The sequence below is a fragment of the Myodes glareolus genome, chromosome 14 (genome assembly GCF_982192425.1).
Source record: "Myodes glareolus chromosome 14, mMyoGla1.1, whole genome shotgun sequence".
Lineage (NCBI taxonomy): Eukaryota > Metazoa > Chordata > Mammalia > Rodentia > Cricetidae > Myodes > Myodes glareolus.
This window is the reverse complement of record NC_142039.1, coordinates 56,557,852-56,575,396: the sequence shown is the minus strand read 5'-3', so window position 1 is coordinate 56,575,396 and position 17,545 is coordinate 56,557,852. Positions and strand designations below refer to the sequence as shown.

At 40.3% G+C, this 17,545-nt stretch overlaps 1 protein-coding gene across 1 annotated transcript in view; it reads left to right on the top strand.

The window, feature by feature from the left end:
• The window catches only part of LOC125397828 (uncharacterized), a 294,931-nt gene that overhangs the window by 143,194 nt on the left and 134,192 nt on the right, over positions 1 to 17,545 (top strand). The window contains exon 11 of the mRNA XM_087896704.1: positions 12,646 to 12,728. Within this exon, the coding sequence (XP_087752830.1) occupies positions 12,646 to 12,728 (83 nt within the window). The remainder of the gene's footprint in view (positions 1 to 12,645; positions 12,729 to 17,545) is intronic.

Below are 17,545 nucleotides of genomic sequence, written 5' to 3'. Positions count from 1 at the left end.
TTCAGCTGTAATTTTCTCTAAGAAAAGAATAGGAAATGTAATACAACCGATTTTAATTTCTGCTTAGATCTCCATCTTGTCTAATCGCAGGCATTTTTCCCTTTGTATTTATATTTTACACACACTTTCTGTACGTTTTATTAATCTTTAATTTGAGATGCTTCTCGGCGTTAGAGAGCTTGAGAAACTGTGGTGGGCTTTACTTAGTGAATTGTTTTGAAAAATCTGTCGTATTTCAAGCAATAAAAACAATAGGATAGAAAATAAAGGGGAAATGGAATTTTAGAGACCCATAAAAATGTTTCTGACAAGAAGTGAGCATTTTTCAGTGGCCTTCCCTCTCAAGGTTTCTTTATAAATATATATATATATATATATTCTCCAGTATTAATGTTTTCTCTGCTTTGTCATTTGCTGGCTGTTTTTCATGCAAAACTTATTATGAGCGGCATTCTTTCTTTGTATTTCTCCAAAGGACAGTGTCAGATCCTTGATTAATTTTGCAAAGGTCATTTGGAAAAACCATTAAAAAACATGCCAAGTAAAAAGATTAGCATACAGGGAGAAAATGCACTTTCATAAACATATGCATTTATATACAGAGAGGGTACTGTGATATTATACAATTTTGACAAGTGTTTTCCTTGTGTTCCTCATGTATTATTAAAAATATGACTGTTCCATTTATTTTGTCTGGGTGACACCAGCTGACATACTCTAAAGGCATCTGCGGGTTAATGTTACTTGTAAACATTTTATCTTTATTTTTTCCTCAACATAAGAGGGTGTGATCATTAAGTTGAATGCTGCTCCATAAAAGAAAGGGGACTTTCAAAATAATTAACCTAAATTTGTATTATTAACACATAAAATGGACCATAGGTAGCTCAGACAAGGACATGTATTCATTTCAGTCTTTTAATTAAGATATTAAACAATTTTTCCATTTCTGGTTTTAATTATCACCCGGTAGCTGGAACTGTACTAGATCTTCTAATAAAATTCACCATCAAACTAGAGAGAAAAACTGAAGGTACTGTGGGGCAGAGGGGGGGGGGCAGGACGTGTGTGCCAGGATCAAGAAACATGACCATGACTCCTGTGAGCAGAGGCATTGTGTCTGAGTCCTGGCAGGTGATCTGTGTGCCTCTAAGAAGACATGGCATTCCAACTGTGAAACACACGGATGTGCCATTACAGGAGTGGTGCTCCCCTGAGTTGAGACACAGAGTTCGGCTTTCTGAGCCGCTGACAAAACTGGGGGACTAGAGATCAGAGCTGGTAGCGGAGAGGTGCCGATATGAATGCCTTCCTTGCCTGGGGAGGAGAGTTGAACAGGACACAGTCAGACTCAGACTAACTTAGACGTCGGTGTTGCTGAGCCGCTGCTTCCTGCAGCTATCGTGGACCTGAAAGAGAACAGCAGAAATACTAGGCGGTAACGGGGAGGTCAAGTACAGCGGAAGTTATGCTAATAAATCATTGCGAATTGAATAGCCATTTCAAGGCAAGGCACCCAAAGTTTTCATGTTATGAATAAATGCTTCCTCCTGGTAAGATTACTCCAAATCATCCCTAGATTGTTTCAAACACGCCTATAGACCAGTGGTTCTCAACCTTCCTAATGTGGCCACCCTTTAATACAGTTTCTCATGTCGTGATGACCCCCAACCATAACATTTTTGCTATTTACCCGAGGTGAACCACATCATTGCTGTCTGACAAAGAAAGCAACAGAATCCATATTTTCCTCCTGTGTGTCTGGGTTATTCAATTTTCCCCTTCTTTGCAGGTAGAACAAAATCTCATTCCCGAGATACCCATGGAGCCTTATCAGAGGTCTGATTAGGGAATGCGCTGTGGAAAGAAGCAGTCTTGGAATTATAGGCAATGACATGGATGAACAATCACGTACACATACCGAGAACCATCCTTGCTCACTGCCACTCTATGCCCGATTCCTAGGACCTGGAAATAGCCTAGATGTTCATCTAGCAAAGAATGTCTAAGAAAAACCTGGTGCTGTTGCAATAATGAGATATTATTAGCTGTCTAAGCAAAGCAAATCTATGAAATTTGCACGTAACTTGATGGAGCTGGAGTCCACAATTCTGCGTATGGTAACTCACAGTGTAAGGCAAAGCATGTGTGTTTTCTCCGTTTGTGAGCACTATATTTGAATTTTGTGTTATGTGTATTTCTCCTGGAATACCTAAAAGGACAGTAGTTAAGTAAGAGGCATAGTTGGAGGGGTTGACAGGGCTAGGTATCTGAACACAGTAGTCTAAAGGACTAACAGGGTTAATGGAACAGGCAGAGCTAAATTGTGGTGGGAGATGGGAGAACAGGGAAGAGGGTGGAGTATGGAGGGGGATAACTAACTAATTGGGCAGACCATTTGAAAATGCTCGGTGGAAACCTCCCACTCTAGAATGTGGAGGCCCAAAAATGTGAGCCAATTTCCGCCTTGTCTGAAGGTCAGAGTTTGAGGTTGCTCAAAATTTTTGACAGCAACCAGAGCTAAACATCCTGACCCAGGATGTGGTTACTTGTTTTGTTTTTTGTTTTTTTTTAACATTAAGATGTCCCATACAGGTAGAAGTACTCCACCGTGACAAATGGTCAGGATATGCAAGCATACTTCTGCTAGCTCCTTCTTTTCAAATAGGAGGTTTGACCTTGGAAGTGGTTGCTTTCAGGATACTTGGTCTAGGGTGGGTTTACTGCCTAATAAACAGAATGCTAATGAATAGAATAGTGGCTTGATGGATCAAAGTGTTGAAGCAATTAGCTGTTTGGAGTTGTCCTTTGTATCATGTTAAAGAAGTTTTTTGTTGCCTTTTCTCCTCCTTATGCATTGGGTTATAAAAGTGTATGGAAAATTAAACTCAGGCAATTTTAGTATTCACTGAAACTCCCTCCCTCCTGATATTATCCTATGCTTCTGTTTTATTATCTTCACTCACATCTTCATACTTTGTACCATTTCTTATCCCTATACCCCAACTCTGGTAACTGCTATTTTTGTCTAAGCTGATCTCCGACAAATGGCAGCCCAATGTGGTGCAGTCACTGTCATTAGACACATTAATATCATCCACCAACAAAGCCCTGCTGGGGCGTGTGGAGTGTCTAACTGGGGATTGTGACATCATAGGACTTGTATCCCAGTGTTCACTCCAGACCCTTCTGTATGTTACAGTTGTGTAGCTTGGTCCTCTTGGAAGACTCCTAACATTGGGAACAGGGGCTGTCTCCAACTCTTTCACTGGCACTTGGGATGACCCTACTCCTCATACTGGGTCACTTTGCCCTACCTTAGTATATGAGGAGGTTCTTAGCTTTACTGCAACTTGATATGCAGTAAAATATCCATGGGATATTTTGTTGAAAATATCCATGGGAAACCTATTCTTTCCTGAACAGAAACTGAGGAGGCATGGATTTTGGGGGTGGGAACAGAGGAGTGTCAGGGGAGGATTTGGAAGAGAGGAGGGAGGAGAAACTGTGGCTAGGGTGGAAAATAAATAAATGAATCAATTAATAAATAAATAAATTAAAATGTCAAAGCAAAAAAATGTGCTATTTCGTAACTATAATTTTGCTACTGTTATAAATCATAATATAAATATATGCTATGTAGGATATCTGAAATGTGACCTCTGTGAAAGGGTCATCGCCCCCCTCAAAGGTGTCACAACCCACAGGTTGAAAACCATCGTTGTAGCTCATTCTCACACAAGTTTTCCTTTAAGATACATTATAGTCAAATTAGGTGGTGCTGAGTAACCACGTGGATTTTTCACAGACAACAACAATAAACTATAAATTGAAGGCTGAAAAAAAGTTTAAACGTGGAAGAAATTAAATGAGTTGCTTGCTATAAAACATAATAGAGCCTTTTGGAGAGTCCTTACAGTCTTCAGAGTCCAGAATCTTGTGCACTATCTCTAAAGGGAACTGTAGTTAACAGACATGCTAAGAAATAAAAAAATATAAACTATACTTATTAGGAAAGGAATTGTAAATGAAGATAACTCCAATATGGTTCTGTTATTAAATTTGTTAGAGAATATTATTTAAGAAGTCAACATAAATATATTCACAAAATTAGGGAAAAAGCAAAGGGAAATTTGGTCTTTATAAATGAATAATGAACGTATTTTATCATAGAAAGGAAGTCATCAAAAACAAAAAATAACCACAAACAGCCAGATAACCAAACACAAAACTGAAAATCTAAGGCTTCAATAAGAAATTTATTAGATAAGTTTAACAGTCCATCAGAATGGCAAAAAGAAGAGATTGTGAACTTGGAGCCAGAACAATAGGAATCAACCTGTCTATAATGTAGAAAACAGAGAGTGGAGAAAAACTAGAGACTGGGAGAACCCTGCAGGTGACAACGTACAGCTGTGTCTGTGTATGGTAGAGACATAGGAGGAAAGAGCAGAACAATGGGAGAAAACTGTGCTTTAATAGTGGGTGAAAATTGTACTCTGTGTTATTTTAGAAACTGGGGGTGATGGGGTTGGATCTGGGAGGAGTTGGGTGAAGGAGTGAGGAAGGGAAGATCATAAAACAACAGTATATGAAGTTATCAAAGACTTGATGATAAAAAACTATTTTTAAAAGTAGTTATTAAAAATTCCTATATTTGAAAAAAAATCAATTCACAAGACTGAACATCCTCACTTAAACTGAAAGCCAGAAGTGCAAAATGGAGTCATGTATTGATAACATCATGGCTGCACGCCGGACATCTAGGACAAAGCAAAAATCCTGGCAGGAAGTAGCAGGAAAAAACCAACACATTCTAGCAAGGAAACAGTGTTATCAACAAAATGAGGTAATGCCATGGCCACGTAGCAATCCATAGACCAATAGAAATGGGTTGATTTAAAATGTAAGAGGTAGCTAGAAATGTGCCTGAGTCGATGGCCAGTGTTGTAATCAATATAGATTCTGTGTGGTTATACAGGTCTATTCAGCCAGGCAATGAAAGTTCAGTCTCAGTTTACAAAAGGGACTGAGGACAGCAAGGAAGGAGCTCTTCTAGATATTAACAGAACTGACATATGTATGTATGAACACACAGAGGTTGTGGAAGCTTGCAGAAGACTTGTACTCAGACAGGGTCCCAGGGCTGAGTGGGGAGAATGGACACAAGCCCCCATCTCTAGTGCAGAAACTATCTCCAGCTGAATCTACTTGCAAAAGAAAAATTCGGTTTCTCCAGTGGAATGTTCATTGTCATCACTTCTTCCCAGGTGATGCTTAAGCAGGCATTGGCAGCCCATTTATGGTGGTTCTCCAGATGTTCCTATCCTGGGCAGTCCTAGAAATATGTGTTCTTATCATACCCAAGATTTTAGTCTTCCTTTATGCTGTCTACCCAGCGGTTTTTTTTTTGGGGGGGGGGCTTCCTTTTCATATTATCCCGTATACTCCTCCAAGCAGTGTTATCTTCAAGTATCTGCTGTCGTTCATTATAACATGGCCAAAGTATCTCAAGCATCATTGCCGTATTCTGTAGTTTACTTCCTTCTGTAGATGGAGATGTTTCTTAATGTTGCTGTGCAGCCTGTCTTTTTGTATGGACTGTTACTGAGTATATAAACCACATTTTTGTTTTTGTTTTTGTTTTTTAAGAAAGGATTTCTCTGTGCAACAGCTCTGGCTTTCCTGGAACTCACTTTGTAGACCAGGCTGGCCTCAAACTTACTGAGATCCACTTGGCTCTGCCTGCTAAGTGCTGAGATCAAAGGTGTACACCACCATTGCCTGACTATAAATCACATTTAAGCGTAAAGAAAAGGAAGTGTTATTTGGAGGAAATGTTTGTAAATAGCTGTTAGAAATATAACATGAGATAAACATTTTGTAAGATTTGAAGGCTTTTTCAATTAAGTGAACATTTGTCAAATAGTATAGATAATGTAACTCTTACAAAAGTTATAAAAAATTTTATTCATGAGAAGATATGGGCACTTGTTGTCATAGTAGCTATGTTCACAGCAGGCATGACTTTGGAAGAGTCAAGTATTCATTAGTAGATGAACTAACAATACACACATTGCCCGTTATCCATGGGGGGGGGTGCTACACAATCAGAAAGAATGATGGACAACTCACATAAACAACATCCCTAGTGGAAGGAGCCTGAGCTAGGAACAAAGACTACATTATTTCATAGCCTTGTGACTGATTCCTAGTTGAAAGTGATAGAAACCAGATCAGTCTTTGTTACAAGTGTGTGTGTGTGTGTGTGCTTGCACAAAGGATCCAAGAGCATTTTTAATTGTGACACTTTTGACTTATGTTTGACTTGTAGGGTGGTACATAGGGACATGGATTTGTCAAACCCTCTGGGCTATGCATATAAAGTATGTAAAGTTTATGATATTTAAATCATAAGTCAATAATTTGAATTTCAAAGTACTAACTAGATTCAAGTGTTCTGAAGTTAGCCAGGCATAAAACATGGGATATAGACACCAAGTTGCCAGTGAGCCTCATACAAATGATTGAAGTTGTAAGGAAAGAGGTAAGCCCGTCCTTACCTTTCACCCTAAACACACTGCACAGGGCTGGAGTGCAGAGTTGTGCACATGTGTGGAGGGAGTTTGTGAAAATAATAGCACCCACCTCCTATCTTAAATCCACTCAGGTTTCATGGACACTAAAAATCACGAGAGGACTTTCAACAGGGTCAGGGACCTTGCCTTGCCCACAGTTTGCTTGAAGCTGGCTCAGAGAGTTGAGGATGGACGACAGCATTAGGATTCAATGTTCTTTATTTCTGACTCTTCTGTCTTTTCTGTACTGCAAAATCACCATTACTGATGTCCCGGTGGACTGTTGTGTGCAGGGATGTGGAGGAGAGACCCACTGTGTCTGCTGGTGGCGTGGTCCTGAAGGTACTGGCTGTTCCCAGACTGACTTTTTTTCAGTGGGACACTTCTATGTGCCTCAGTTCCTTGGGACATTCCCTTCTGTATCCTTTATATTCCCAGGGCTTTGGCCTCTTTGACCGCTTCTTTTCTAGAACCAGCCACCTGCCAGTTCACAGCTGTTTGTTTTTATCTATGACTCTACATGGTGAAAGAAAATGCCAGAGTTGAATTGAGACACAGCAAACACAGACCTTAATCAGCAAAGTCTAAAAAAGAAGTGCTATCAATTCAATCCAAGCAGTAATACAAAGAATCAGAATAAATGAAGTAAAAAAGCAAGCTAAATAAAAAAGAAATAAATTATGTTTTATAACATTGGACAATCCTTCTAGTATAATACATTGTGGAAAGGAGTTAGTAAGAAAATTCTGATTATACAAAGTGTACGGTACATGCACATGAGAGAATGATAAATGAAAGTGTATACCTATGAATTAATCAAGAAATAACAACAAATAGAATAAAAATAAATCTGAAGAGGCAATGCCAGCAGCCAGAAACTTAACATTTAAGATTTTAAAAAGACTAAATATTTTTAAGAAGTGCCTTTTAAAGATAAAATGTATAATTACTTGCAAATGTGCAATAGCAATATAACCTATTCAGGAAATGACAGATATGTTACACCTAAAACCTGACAAGGTTTTTACACATACAAAAGATAAACAAAGTTCAGTGATTGGGGTCACCTTCCCTGGTTATAACACCAATTATTAAGTCAGAAATGGTCTACTTGTGGACAAGATTTGGGGAAAAGTATTTTATTATATAGTGCTTGCATACACTCACACATGTATGTGTATGGTATGCATGGAGGTATGCATGTTGGCATGAATGTAGCTACATTTGTGTGTGCATGTACCCAGGAGTGCTTATGCATGTCGAGTCCCAATGTTAACGTAGGGACACTTTCTTGGCTATTCTCCATCTCATTCTTACAGGCAGAGTCTCTCAATTGAAACAAAATCTCTGATACAGCTCATCTGTATGGCCATCTTGCCCCCAAACAGTACCTTTTCTCTGTAGAGATTACAGGTAGACAAACAAGCCCTTCTGCCATTTGAACAGATTCTGGGCACCTGAAATTCAGTATTCTTACGTATCTGGCAACTGCTTTGGTCACTTAACCTTCTCCCGGGCCCCAAAATATACTCTGACAAATCAATCTACTGATGGGTATTGTAGTAGCAACCTAAAATTCCAACATCTGACACTGTCTTAGGCAGGATGATAAGGAGTGAGTGGGGACCCTGAACTACATAGTGAGACCCTTAAAAATGTCAAGAAAAGCTGTTTAGCATCATCTATTAATATGTAAGACAGGCACTATCTTTGTGTCAGCCGGTCCATCAAATAAACACTGCCAAAGTGGTTTTATCGTCTGGATTTTCCAATTAAAAAAAGACAAATAAGTAAGCAATAAATAAGTGAATGATCACTGGAAGAGAATTGTTCAATAAGCTACTCTTCCGGGGTGCTATGCTAATTAAAAAACACACTGGAGATTCAGTTTCTGACTTAGAAGGAATTCCATCAGATATTGTTGAGTAAGAAGGAATAGAGGAGGACGCACACAATATTGTTCTCCTTTATGTTCAAGAAGAAAAGTACCTTTATTGATGCATATGTGCATAGCTTCATATACATGCCTGTGGTATGAAACACACGTCGGCAAACAGCATGACTTACATGAATAGGCAGAGTTAGGAAAACCTTTGCTATGATATAAAGATTGACTATGGTATGAGGACACCAAGGAAAAAGAGGTCGACTTAAGGGAAAAGATAGATTCAGGTATTGGAAAGATAGTTAATTCCTCATTGAATTAAAAATACAAGTTTTTTTGTAAGAGTATATGCCACGATTATATTTAAGCTGAAATTATCTGTCAGTCTATATTATCTGTTCTATCTGTTTATCTATCTATCTACCTATCTATCATCTATCTATCTCTCATCTGTTATAGGAAAGGTAATTCCTTTGTGTGAGGGCCAAGAAAATGATAGAATTTTAGGATTCTATCTTTTGATAAATACTTTACTTCCTTAACATGTTTTTGTATTTTCTAAAATATTAATTTTATTATTTAAGGTATTTAGGGTATGTATGTATGTATGTAGTGCATGTGTGTGTACATACATATATACAGGTGTCCTTGGAGGTCAGAAGAGGGTGTTCAGTCTCCTAGAGATTGTGAGCCTCTTGACAGAGGTGCTGGAAGAGCAGAGGACCTTAACCAGTGAACTACCTCTACAGCACCAATATTTACATTTTTATTTAAGGAACTCAAAATTGTTCAAAGTAGGCAGAATTTCCATGCCTTTGTCCAAAATATGTACGGCATCTATACTTTACAACTTAAGTTAGAAGAGAGGTTCTCAGGGTACACCTAACCTAAAAAGAAGTAGAAAGCTATCTTAGAGAGTCAAAGCAAGAAAAGACATGACTTAAGTCTTCTGTAATGGATCAGGGGTTAAGACCACTCGCTGCTCTTTCAGAGGACTAGGGTTTGGTTGCTAGCACCCAGACTAGGTGCTCACAACGTCCTGTAACTCCATTTCCACAGGACCAGATGCCCTCTTCTGGCCTCTCTTGGTACCTTCATTTATGTACCTGCACAAGCACACACACACGAGATAAAACTTGGGGGTAAAATATATCTTGATGCTATTGACTTAAAAGTAGAGAGAAACACCTGTGTAACATGAAGGGCTGGCTTGTTTGTGTTTCTGTCCTGCCCCGTCCCCCATAACCAGCTTGTTGGGGTTTTCTGTCCTGCCCGCCCCCCCAGCTCTTTAGTCCCAGAGAAAAATCACACAAAGGATTCTATAAGTCCTCTATTTTTAACACAATGTAAACCATTTAGAGGTTTTCTTACTCTTTGAATCTCTCTTTACTGTATATCTCTTTTTTTCTGACCACATGGGTCTTTAATTTGCTAAGGAATATGGAGACAACAACACTCAAAAGCTCTTATGGCTTTTCAAGGTCCTTGCCAGGAAACAAGCTGCAACAGTGTTTCCATGACTGCTTGAAAGAGTCAGAGTTTTCCCTGGCAGGATGACCCAGAATGCCAGCATTTTAAAACAGTACAGCTTTTATCCTGCTACGGCTGAAAACCAAAATGCTTTAGTCTTTCCCAAGCTTTCTCAGGCTTTCTGTGGATGAAGTTATCCATGTGGGCGCCATTCTGTAACATGAGGGGGGCTGGCTTGTTTGTGTTTTTCTGTCCTGCCCGATCCCCCATCTGTTTAACCCCAAAGAAAATGACACAGAGGACTCCATAAGTTATAATGCTGATTGGCCCATTAGGTCAGCTTACTTATTAGCTAACTCTTACATCTTGATTAACCCATTTTTCTGATCTATTTTAGCCATGTGGCTCAGTACCTTTTTCAGTGGGGCAGCTCACATCCTGCTGCTTCGGTGGTCTGGGCAGGAGAGAGAGAGTAATCAACTTCCTCCTCCCCAGAATTCTCCTGCTCTCCTTGCATTGTTTCCACTTCCTGTCTGGTTTCCCTGCCTACACCTCCTGCCTGGCCAATCAGCGTTTGTTTAAAGCATGATTGACAGAATATGGACAATTCTCCCGCACCACACCTGGAATGTGTGAGACATGGTGGATTCTGCTCACACCAGCAAACCTACAAGGGGTCGCTATAGAACCCTGGCCCTTGCTGCTGCATTGATCTTAGCCGCATGAGGCTTTCAGGGATAAAACTACAGAGCCAGATTGTGTCTAGTCATCCAAGCCACACACACACACAATGTGATTTAATATACAGGTGTCATTTTAAGCCACAAATTTGCAGTAATTTGTTATAGCAGCAAAAAATAATATGTCCAGTATTTTAAAAAGTTATATGTAAGTAGAAAACACAGTGCGGGTTCTCGAGTGAGATACAACAGAGGGATTAAATATGTGAGCTTTGAGGTTAAATAGAACTGAGATCAGATTTTCGACTTTTGACTAATTTGCTTTTGAGTCAAAGGAAAATGTTTGATCTAAATCTCAATTTCTGAATCTGTCAGATCTGTCAAATCTGTAGAATTGTATAATGATAATAGTTTAAAAGTTTGTTATGTGCGTGTGTGAGCAATAGTAACTAACACAATTCAAATGGGGTTCTTAAAAATACTAAAAAATAAAACAGCAAAATGTCTTCTATTAAATGCTTCCTTGCAACTATATGGTGAGAATGGAAGTCATAAATTTTGAAACAGTAATAACTAAAACTAATAAACATGTTGTTTCCCATATCTTTCTCTTCTCTTCACTCTGTAACTTGATTTTGACCGTATTAACTTTGCTGTTAAGAAACTTGTTTTTAGAATTCCAGTAAAGAAACTTGTCCAGGGGTTTATGTGATCTTATCTCAGTATCTAGAATGTCAGCATCTAGGAAAGGGTACCTAGCAGATCTCTCTTTTCCTGGGTCTGTATACAGCTGGGTATAATCTACCAGAGTGGGGTCAAAAATGTAGCAAAACCTTGTTCCCCTATAATGAACCACAAGCAGGCGCATGAGCCTGGTTCGATTGCCCCTGAAGGATTGAAGGTTCCCAAAGTCTGTAGCCATGTCCTAGAAATTTGACACTATTGCTTCCATATTGTCAAACACTGGCAAAAGCAACGTCAAATGGCAGGTGTTGGCAGAGTTCAACTCTTGTAGGTAAAAGGGTACGGTGAGAATCAAGACTTGAGCCTTAATACCTGTCTCCTCGTGGATGACACTATTACTTATTGAACTATCAACCTCCACAAAACTATTACTGTTCCGAGGTACTCCAAGCTCTAGAAGCTTCTAGAGTAGGATATTTGTTGTAAGATCCTCATTGGCACAGGGGTTTGCTGACATAGACGGCATGGATGACAGAACCATTGTAGTTAACACCTGCTTTGGGGATAGTTTTGTTATTTATTGATAATTGCTTGTTTTTAGCTTAAAAATATCTGCTGGGAAAGCACCCGAAGTCAATCATTGCTAGACATTATTAGGAAAACGAAGATAAACTAAACACATTGTTTATAAGGGCTTTGTGGTTCTTGCCTGGCCACACTTTGTCCCTCAGGAGGTGTTTTGGCAATGTCTGGGGATGCCCCTGGTTGTCACAGTGGAAGGGGACGGGATGAGAATGTAGGGGACCTTTCTAGAATCCAGTGAGCAGAAGCCAGGGATGCCACTAGCAAAACTTAAGACAGCCCCGCAGTAAAGCTTTATCCAGTCCAATATATCAATACAATCGAGGCTCAGAACCCATCTCACTGAATGAGTCATTTAGGGTGTGAGAAAAGTGGATCAGGGAAGACCACGCACTGGGTGCAGCATTTCCTGGTAGACCATCGAGAAGAGGGAAGAGGAGATGATTTAGAAATGCGATCCCTGGGATGAACCTGAGGACGAAGAATCCTCCCGTGACGAAGGTAGGGAAGCAGCTCTGAGACACCTGTACTTGTCAGGTAAACTCACATTGTGTGACTTATGAGTCAGCCCGACTTTAAGTTCATACAGAAACTGACCTGAAGCAGGGGACATGGATCCGAATGGCGCCTCCTTTGAAAGGTCTCGTTTAGCTCCAACTTGTCACGCTTTATATAAGCTCTTGTACACGGGTGGTGTGAGACTACATCGCCTCTGAAGTGAAAATCTCTATAATATATTTTCCCACCTTTTTGTTTTTAACTCTAGGGGACATTTCTAATAAACCTGATCCCTGCCCTAGGGACTGTGATCTCAGCCTCTTCAAAGAAGTCCATGGCTTACGTGCTAAGGTAAGAGGACCTGTGCTAGCAGAGAGACCATGAAAACAGCAACCACTGGTTATTAGCTCTGATTCCTTAAAACGTATTTCCAGGTCGAACGTAATTTGTTTCTTCAAAGCAGGTTCTGAAGTGCAGGGCATGCTAACGTGGCTAAAGTCTGATGAATCTACAGAGCCCATAAATTTTTATTACATCCGATTCAGACTTCTCTAAGTATTGGGAAGTCTAGTTTAAGTTATTCTGTCTGGGTGACATTCCGTCCTGAGAAGACAATTAGGAAATGTGTTGTTTGTGTTGTGTCTCAGGGACTTACTTGGCATGCGCTGCTGGGAAGTACGTGTATACAGCTAGCTCATATTTTATTAAGTTGCTTATTGTATACAGTGCCAGAGCCATATGGAACACAAGGTCAAATACATGCTAACCTAGTCCTGTGCTTTCCTCTCAGATTTGTTGTTAGCTTGGATAACAACGAAATACAAAGCTCAACAACTCAATAAACTAATTCAAATTAGCTACCCTGGGTTTCCAAAATATTGACCAAAATGTCTTTGCTGGTGTTATGAATCTAGTTTTTAGACTAACATTTCAAAAATTTATTTTTACACAGACTGTGTGGTTTTGGTCATAATTCAGCAAATTTGGCGAGAAAGTTAAAGTCGCTGGACATGGTGACCTATGTCTGTAATTTCAGGACTCGGGAGGCAGAGTAGGGAAGATCACGAGTTTAAAGTCAGCCTGGGGAGAAAGTGGCAGAAACATAGAGAGTGACAGTGGCGAGAGGGCAGGAGGAAATTCAAATAAAAAGATTCCGTCCTGCTCTTGTCATTTGTCTAAAACTGTTCTGAATTACCTTAATTACCTTGATTCTCTACTTTGTATCTAATTAAATCTGGGCATGACGGGGGCTTCCCATCCACAGTGGGCCAAATGTCTAATGGTCACACTGTAAGAGCTGATTATTGCCGATGACGTTGCCATCTTCGTTGGAGGAAGGACAGCATAGATGGAGTTCACACAATGTTGAAATTGCCTGCTGATCCATGTCTTTGAAATGTTTGCCCCATTAACAACAGCATGATGGAGGGGCCAGGGAGGTGCTCCAGGGGGCAAAACTCCTGGCCATGCAAGCCTGGTGTCCTAGATCTAATCTCCAGAGCCCGCCTAAAGTTAGAAGGAAAGAGCTGACGTCACAAAGTTGTGTTCAGACTTCCACATATGCACCACAGCCCACACTTTCCCGCCCACCACACACACAAACGCAATAATACAAAACAAAAAAAAAGTTTAAAAGATAAAGTTAAGTGATGGTTCTATTGAAACGATTTTGCAGCCTGTTTGAATATCACATTTGCTTTCTTTCTTCTATAAATAGCAGGTCACCATTTAGTCATGTAGGTGGCAGATTTTAATGTACATATGACCCATTTCAATATTTAAAATTGTGGTAGTTTTTCTACTATAGCCTGTGTTGTCAGGGATGGGTGGCTGAGGGATCAAAAGACGGAAGTAATCTGCCGCTGTTGCTAGATGCCAGAAAAGATTCTCAGTTCTCACACGCATAATGGCAAACCCGTAGAGCCATCCTCATCTTGATTCCTGCTTTACAGATGAGAAAATGAAACATCACTGAAGGGAATTAGCCAGAAGGACATGGCTGCAGCGAGACTGACTGACACTGGGCTCTGAAGCCAGACCGTCTGGCTCTAGAACCTGTTTGTATTGATTCAATATTGATCCAATGATGCTTAGGAAAAACGATGTGTATATCCCTTTCTCCTTTTAATTAGATATGTATTTTCTGCTCTCCAGCTTTGAGTGACCTTAGCGAGGGACAATTGTCGGGGGGCCGGGATGTCTCTGACCTGCTGGGACACCATGGATCTGACATCAACCTTCTAACACCTTTCCTAAGGTTCTCATACTTAGGGCTTTACTTTTTTTTACGACTGGGAGAAAGTAGGAAAGATGGACACAAATATAATCTCTATAAAAACTGCAAAATTTTTCTGTGTTTTCTGAGTTTGCATATTTAATTAAGCAGTTTTCCCCTTCCTTCTTTGCTTCCTCCCTCCCTTCGTCTCCCCTTCCCTCCCTTTCTTCCTTCCCTCTCTCCCTCCTTCCTTCTTCCCTTCTTTCTTTTTTTATTCCTGCCTTTCCTTTTCTCTTTTCTCTTTCCTGTCTCTCCCTCCCTCCTTGTTCCTTTGGTAGTAGGAAACAAGGCTAGGACCTTGCTCCCAGCAGTTAAGCATTGTGCTGTTCAGCTCCGTGCTGCTCGGCTCTATTTCCAGTCCTTTCTTATACTTTGTTTCTAAACAAGTTCTCCCTAAGTTACCGAGACAGCATTCGAATTTATAATCCTCCTGCCTCAACCTCTCACACCATTGTGGTACCATGGCTGTCATCATTTTACTTTCGATGCTATATTTCATGAACGGTCAGTCAGTTGTTTGGGACAATAAGTTCTTTCCTGGGGGTCACGTACATTTGTCTAAACACTGAATCAGACCCAGGGCATGATGGGAATATTCTCAGGCATTAGAGAACTGTGTGTAGACAGATTTTGAAACATGCTCAAGCGGCAAGCTGCTGAGTGTTGGAAGCAAGGACATATATCACAATTCCTAGACAGAGACTCAATACCCTTTTCACAATGAACTGTTAGTCGGACACACCAAACTTCTACATAGGCCTACATCTTCATATAGTATCTGGAACTACAATTGGTACTCACTGAACGACTGTAGCAGATAAGGCTCACATTGGGAAGGCAAGTATTGGTTCTTCAAATATCAGAGACCAGAGAACCATCTGAATTTGTGGTTCTGAAAAGTCAGGGGTGCTGGCTATCCTACAGGAGGCAGAAAGAGAAACCCAATGGAGTTGGTTGCTGGAGGAGGTCTGTCAAGTTTAACCCTGAACTATGCAGCCTGAGATCCGTTATCTCAGTAATATCTTTGGCTGACACATGGAGTGTGGATTTGAAAAGAAGAAGCTACAGTTTTAAGACTTAGGCTGAGAATTTGAATCTACATTTAATGTGTGTGTGTGTGTGTGTGTGTGTGTGTGTATGTGTGTGTGTGTGTGATAATAGCAACAAAGACAGAAACAACGGCATGTCATGTTAATTTGCTTTGATTCCTGTGTGCACCTGGCATTTGTTGTTATCCATGGCTTGCAATTCTATGATCTTATTAACTCAGGCCTCTTAGTGTCAAATCTTCCTCTCCTGCTGTCTTAAAAAAAAAAAGAAAAGAAAATAAACTGCTCTGGCTGACACTGAAGTTTCCACAGCTCTCTTCTGATCCTCCCAGGGCAGTTCAAAAGCTTAGTAATCCTCAGGATTCAGTCTTCAGACACCTTTTCCGCTTTCGGAGGCCCCCTCCTTTGATGAGAACAGTTCCTGTGCTCCTCATCTGGCAGATGGGCAGGTGAGCACTCTTCCCTACAGACCAGGCTTGAAGTCCCTGCAAGGTGTCAGGAAAGCTGGACTGCTGAACAGTGGGGCTCCACTGGGCCAATGTAGCAAGGCTTCTCTCCCATCCCCTGTCCCTGGCCTTTCAAATGCCAGCTCTCTCCCCAGTGGAATCCGTAGGATCTTACTTTGGTCTTTAAGCCAAAGGGTTTAGGGAAGGAACTATGATCAAGGGGCAAAGACATCTGAACAAGAATACAAGAATACGGGAACTTGGCATTTTGGGTTTTATGGACACACAAACAGACAACGAGGTCATGAGCTTAGATGACCTTGGAGTGTAGATCCTGCCTGAATTCTAGCTGCCTGACCTCCTACGATAAATGCAGCAGAAAGGAGGCTAAACACCCACATATCATACATGCAGATTCTGCTTACATTAATATTCTAAAACACCGGAGGGGCTGAAGGGATGGCTCAAGGGTAAAGAATGCATACTGCTCTTGTGAAAGATCCAAGTTCCATGCCTAGCATCTGTATCAGGTGGTTTACAACTGCCTGTGATTCCAGCTCCAGGGATCCAGCAACCCTCTTCTCCGTGGACATCTGCTCTCAGGTTTGCACATACTCACATGCAGACACACACTTTTAGACATAATTAGAAATGAAATGAAATAAAGAATAAGACATTTGAGGACTACTGCCTTATTTCTAAGAAGAATTACATAAATAAAAATTGTACATAATAAAGTATATGATATAGCACCTATACATATAATTATGTGTAAGTCTGAGCTGCCTTTAATTAAACTGGATCTGATCCATGTAAGACAAATAGTACCTCTACTAAAAGCCTTCTCTTCATAGGCCTTTTCTGTCTGTATTCAGTAAGCATTGAGTGGACATGTATGTGTGTCTTCTCTAGTCTGCTTTGATTCTTACTATAACAGCAGTGTTATGCATTTAGGTTTCCAAAACCTCTCAAGACGTCTGTCCCTCACTTTATACTACAAATGAGAGAGCAGTCCTTCAGCCCTTCCTAACCAAGGCTGGCTCTAAAGAGCAAGCCTCATCAACCAAATATTTAGTCTATCGATGTGAAATCAGAATCAGAATTTTATAAATCTATCTTCAAATATTTGCTTTTAATTTCTGTAGTGTGTCCGGATATGAAGAGCCACACATATGATATCTGTATTGCAGCGCTCTAGAACAGACTGCGTACTGTTTTCTTTTCTGAAGTACAGCTTGTAATGCTTCCAAGGGACTATTTAGGAAAACCCCTTCAGGTTTCCAGTCTGTAAAGACATTGCTCCTCTACTTCACAGGCCAGACAGGACTTAAATCTGGAGTGGAACAGAGGTCCTCCACTGTCTCTGAAGAGCTGACACTAGTATAGTTAAAGCCTTAT